We start from the raw sequence: 6,000 nt of genomic DNA, 5'->3' as shown, positions 1-6,000 counted from the left end.
TCAGCGTCAATTCTTCTGAAATGGGTTTTTTTTGCGACTTCTGAAACGTCACAGAAAAAAAGTTATAGCGAAAATGCCACGATGACCTGTTTGGAGCAGCGAAACCCTAGAATCCAAAGCTCTGATACCAAATGTTATGAAACCAGCTCAAGAAAAGATAGAAAAGATAGATCAATGCCTTAGAATTCAGCCTCTTCGAGGGGGCAACCTCCTTTACATTACATAAATGAACAATTCTTGGATGATACAAATGACAAAACCTCATTTCTATATATAGGAGTCTAAGGAGTCACAATATAATCCAGCCGACCTAACAATAATAATATAAAGCCACAAAAATAACAATAGAGGGATTCTATGGGGCACAGAAATAATAATATGGGGGTAATAGGGGCACAACAATATAAATAAGGGGTATAACTACAATAGTAATGGGGTAATCACTAGTATTATAGGGACCCAACAATATATGCAACCTTAAATGGTCACAGTGCCTTCAATAAACCTCTCTGCATGGAAACAAATATATATATATATATATATATATATATATATATATATCAGTGTGGTTAGAGTCTTACCATATTCATTAGATTTGAAACACAGTTAATCTGACTCAAGGATTGACAATATGTTTGCCAAATATGTTTCACAATCCTTTTATTGTGACAAGTTAGGGCTACCAGTAAATAACCAAACAACAATCCTTCTCATAGGTAGAGATGTGTTCCTTATTTAATGTAATGAGATGGAGCACAACTCCTTTTGTTTGGGCCATTAATGACAATAAAGACTACATCTCAACAGATACAATATTACTTCTTTAGAGCATTCCAATCATCAAGCAATTATACATGAAAAAATTTAACCATTCACTTCTACAATAGAGCAATAGAGATCACAGTAAACAATGAGATAAGAGACGAGACACCAAAATTTAGGCCAGCAGCCAAGGCAAAACCCACAAGGGGAAAACCCAACAATATGTCCTTATGAGAGTGTCCAATTCATCAATTTGTACATCAGGCAAAATAGCATGCCATAACCAAGATCCTTCAACAAGGTATATAGGAAAAATTGACCATCATGATGGCCTACCATAAGTGCCAAGTCAATTCTTCAATATGCCAAGATAATCATCATCAATCTTCCTTCAAAAAGATCTAATACAAAGTCTTTAATTAGGTCTGCCACAGATCTTTAAGAGGACCGAAATTTAGCTTGTTTCTCAGTCATAGAACTCGGATTAATGGTGCCTCAGATCTTCGTATGAACCACAAAAAATAGTGTCGCAGAGCCTTCGCTTTAGCCATAGAAGAATACTTACAGAACTCGGCCTCCTTATGTCTTCAAGAGAAAGGTATAAGCTTTTTTTTTTGGCCTCAAACTCTTTCCTTCGCTAGAATAGAGATGATTCTTGAGATGATTCAATTTCCCTAATGAGGAGAGGTATCATATATATATATATAGCTTTCAAAGGGGGTTGAATGGGTGCCTCGAAGGGCCAACTTGACACTTGTGGGGTCATAAATGTAAATTTAACTTTTTCTTTTCTTTTATTACTGAAAATACCGACCATGGCTACTAAATTTCCAATGAGTTGCGTCTTCTCTCAAGGGTATTCAGTCTCCATGAGCATAACTCAACCCTCTTAGGGCATGCTTAGCACAAGAGAGCTCGCATCTCTCTTGCACGAAATGTGACCCTCACCTTCGGCCTCCTCTATTTATGCTTTTCATTGGGTCACCTAGGAAACCTCTAGATCTAGGGTTTTAGCCTCTTGACCCTTAGAATAAATAATTATTTCTCTTTTGGTCCTAAACCCATTGCTTGGGTCCAAAACCTCACTTTTGGGTAAATCGCCCAACAAACTCCTTTTTTGTGGGTTGTCTTCTTTTGGAAATACCTTCTGAGCTACCCAAAATCCAAAACTAAAGGGTCTTAGGAAAGTGTACTTGGACTTTGGTAAATCTTACCTTTTCCCTAATCATTAGACCTTGCATCACTTTAAACCCTCCTTTGTTGAATAAAGTTTAGGTGTTCTTTGTACGGAAGCCCCCACTTGTGGGATTTAATTCACCACTATATAGTTGGAGAGAAGCCATTGAGGTGACAATGGCAGCCAATCTCTCGCTGCCATAAGGTCTATATTGCCTGGGGGATTTTGCACTAGGCCTGCTAGATTTTGCGATAACAATGCCCAATCATCATTTTGAAACTTATTGGTCGTAATGAAATTCTCATTTCATTTGACTCTCTATTGTTGGATAATTACTTTGTAAGTCTCATTTGATCTAAATGTGCTTATTGTCTTGTTTATGTTTCATCTAATACACTAAGCCAATAAACTCCCTCTTTATATGGTACAGAACATTCAAGTCTAGTTCTCATGCTATCATAGGTGTTTGGATTTCAAATTCATTAGGTAACATAACAGTTTTACATAACATAGCTTATATGGTGCAAATTCATCGGGTATAATAATAGTTTTACCATAACCTAGCTTGTATGGTGTAAAGTTGTAAACCAAGTTGTTTTCAAGCTGTTTAATATGCCCACGTTGCTTCAATGAATGTATTAACCCAAGCTTTTATGTGTGTTTACATTGTCTTTGTTAAGATGTTCTCGGTATTTGTAACTTCCACTTGTTCATTGGTTTATGGATAATAGGAGTCGATTTTTTATGATGAATTTTGTACAAGCCCAGTCTATCTTTCAATCAAGTAAAGATGTGAATTGAGAACCTTGATTTGTCATTATGTCCTATGGAACATCGAATTTAGTGAATATTTCATTATAAGAATTCCACTACTACATCTTTTTTGGGAATTCTAAAATGGTTTGACTTCTATCCATTTAGAAAGATAGCTACCAAGAATCACAATGTATTATTTCTGATTTGAAGGTATATATATATATATATATATATATATATATATATATATATAGGTTCTACAAAGTACATCCCACATTTCCCAAATGGCTCGAACAACACTACTGGTTGTAAAGACAGTAATTCATCTACTTAAACAGGTTTTCCCGTGCATTAACATTCATCACTTTGAAGATTTTTCCAAATTAATTGCAAATTTTTCCCAGGTAACATATCCCAAGAAAAAACCCCGAGCACGCACTTCATTCTAAAGATGATACCTGGGGTAAATTCTAAATTCTTCAGGGCACAAGGCCAGGTCAAAAACAAGGCGCAAAGCTGTTACAACAATATACACATTACGAACTCAACATGTCACTCCTCTCAACCACCTGACCTAAACCCAATTCACAAATCTTAACATGACTTATGTACTACTGCACATTAGTTTACTAAACATGAATAGAAGCCATCTTTATGACTAGTCTATTCTTGTCCCTGACAACAGAATTGTCAGAACACATTTTGAACTTGAACTTCTACTAATAGCGTAGAACCTGACAGGATTTTTTGTTTTTTAAGATTATCTATATATCATAATAAAAAATGATGGTATTTATTGCATAAAAGCTCACCCTTTCTCTGTTTATGTACAAAGACTTGGAGGCAAACTCCACCAAAGAAAATGCACCAGGCATCCATACATACCCCTGGATGACTGACTCAAGTTGGCTATAATTTGAATCCACCTATACTTGTGCCCGTATACAAACTTCGATGAAATAAAATAATTTCCATGAAGCCTTGACTGGATCCATTTATGTTTTACAGCGGCTAAAGGCATGGAAACAGATTCCCTGGAGGAAAGTCAAAGTTATATACACAAGATTCAAACATTATTCAATGACAGAATTTTTCACCAATAAGAGGGGCAATAACGATTGCACTTGTTCTAACTCTACTGTGTACAGAGTATTAAATATCTTGCCTGCAGACAGGGCAAGATCCATGCCTAATGAGCCATTTGTCTACACAGGACATGTGAAACATGTGATGACATTGAGGCAAGCTCCTAGCAATTTCACCTTGTTGAAGATCCTAATCAAAACAGACGTGAGAGACACAAACATATCAAATATTCAGCAATAATCAAAGAAAGAAAACCAGCTGCACACATCCATCGATCCCATCCCAAAAACTAACCTTGATACAGATTCAGGATATAATTAAAACAAACTACAAAGAGTCAAACCTGCAAACATATAGTGCAACAAATGTTCTCCCCAGAAGCATCTTTCTTATTTTCTTTTGTGATGAGATGTGAAGGAAGTTTCGCTAGAGAAGCCCCAGACAATCCTTGTGTTCCAACTTCTCCAAAGATGTCAAAAATCTCTTCATGACTCATCTCTGCAATATTAACCTGTTACAATATACACTGTGATCTGCATAAAAGAAATGGACAGATGAAAATTCTTACATTCAAATAACAAATCATAATTAGTCTTTGCATGAGACGAGAAAAACCTGCCAGCGATATGCAGTTAACATTGCTGGGCCAACCTGTTCTTGCACAAATCTTCCATTCAGCAGCTCTTCAATGAAATCTGCCTATACAGTTTAAAGAAGTCCATCAATAACAAAAGAAAATGAATAATTTCTATGATATAAAATATTTTAACCAATTTGAGTGACATAGGGTTTCATACAAACATATAATCTTGTCCATAGGACACTTGTATTTCTGATAATGTGAACACTGGACAGGACAACAAGCAAACAAGAAAAGAAAATTGTATTTATGTCAGCAGTAGAGCAAAAATAATCAAAAACTCATATCAAATAGAATAAACACAGAGTTGAATGCGTGAGCTATCTCTAAAGTATTTGTGTCAACAGTAGAGCAAAATTGATCAAACACACGTATCAATAGAATCATTATAGAGATGAATACGTAAGATATCTCTTCAGTACACCTATCTAGTTACAAGATTAACTAAATAAAACCAACTAAAACACAATCTAGCAAACATAAAGCAGGGCATCAGCATATAACAGATGCAGGTATCCTATCAAAGGTAGAGAACAAAATAAATATCACACTCTACAATTCAAAGCCTCTGGAGTCTGGCTACTGTGATAACTAGGGAAGTTGAAAGTAGAAGAGGCCAACACCCAAGTTCAATTTTTCAAATTTAACTCTTAATTTTTCCATCAAATAAGATGAATTAAGCACCAAAGTAATAGTAATTATTAATAGTAGAATATGGGAGTCCATGGCAAGAACATAATCTCAGCACTATTTCATACAAATGATCCAGTTGGTAAATTCCTGGCTTTCACAATATCTTGCCAGTCTATGTGAATATGGAAGTTCATGACATGAACATAACGTCAGCACTTCCATATAAATGATCCAGTTGGTAAATTAGTCGCTCTAGCCTGTTACAATATCTTGTATGTTAAGCGCATATATCTCTTTTCACAAAGTGGCCACAAAAGGATCCATAAGTTCAAATCCTGGTGAATTGATTTAGGAAACTGTCTATAATGTAATAAGATTCCAATCAATCTGGAACCTCGGGATACATGAATGCTGGACCCACAAACCATTCCATATTTGGAACTTGATCTCAATGGGGCATCAAAAGACAATGCCAGAAAAAAATTATCGGAGGAATTAACCAAAATAGTCAAGGCAATCCCGTTTTTATATATGTTCAAATATTGGAGATACAATGAATAATATGGCAGAAGCAATTGTAGGAAAAAAAGGCCTGAAGATAGCTATTAATTTAAATATTCAAGAGTTGATACTGAAGGCAATTCAAAATTTATAACTTATCCATAGATAAAATCTAGAGGTAGATGTTTACAGTCCAACTGTAAAGTTGGAACCAGTGATTAGAAACATCCAAGAAATAACAAGTCTTTCCAGGAACTCCAATGCATTAATGTCAAAGACAAAGTCAATATAATCACAGACAAATTGGTAAATATGGGCATTGAAGTGCATGGTGTTAGCGAAGAGAAACTTCTGAGAATATTAGAGATAATGTAATGACTGATAACTGATAAGTGTTAGCACCCAGATTTGCACCCTGTGCAAACACAGGTGTTAAGTTTGGGTT

At 35.4% G+C, this 6,000-nt stretch overlaps 1 protein-coding gene across 2 annotated transcripts in view; it reads right to left on the bottom strand.

Annotated features, from left to right (window-relative positions):
- Nucleotides 1–3,464: 3,464 nt before the first annotated feature.
- LOC149163712 (NEP1-interacting protein-like 2) overlaps nucleotides 3,465–6,000 on the bottom strand; it is a 158,756-nt gene continuing 156,220 nt past the window's right edge. For both annotated transcript variants that reach the window (XM_089431831.1, XM_089431830.1), the window contains exons 3-5: nucleotides 4,397–4,480; nucleotides 4,125–4,292; nucleotides 3,465–3,970 (exon numbers count right to left, since the gene is read on the bottom strand). In XM_089431831.1, coding sequence (XP_089287957.1) covers nucleotides 3,848–3,970; nucleotides 4,125–4,292; nucleotides 4,397–4,480 — 375 coding nt within the window. In that variant the 3' untranslated portion in view covers nucleotides 3,465–3,847. The remainder of the gene's footprint in view (nucleotides 3,971–4,124; nucleotides 4,293–4,396; nucleotides 4,481–6,000) is intronic.

This window comes from Pinus tabuliformis, chromosome 5_1 (assembly GCF_031772625.1).
Source record: "Pinus tabuliformis cultivar Carrire ecotype Pingquan chromosome 5_1, CPIR1, whole genome shotgun sequence".
NCBI classification, from domain to species: Eukaryota; Viridiplantae; Streptophyta; class Pinopsida; order Pinales; family Pinaceae; genus Pinus; species Pinus tabuliformis.
The sequence above is the reverse complement of the archived record's forward strand: the minus strand, read 5'-3'. Positions and strand labels throughout refer to the sequence as shown.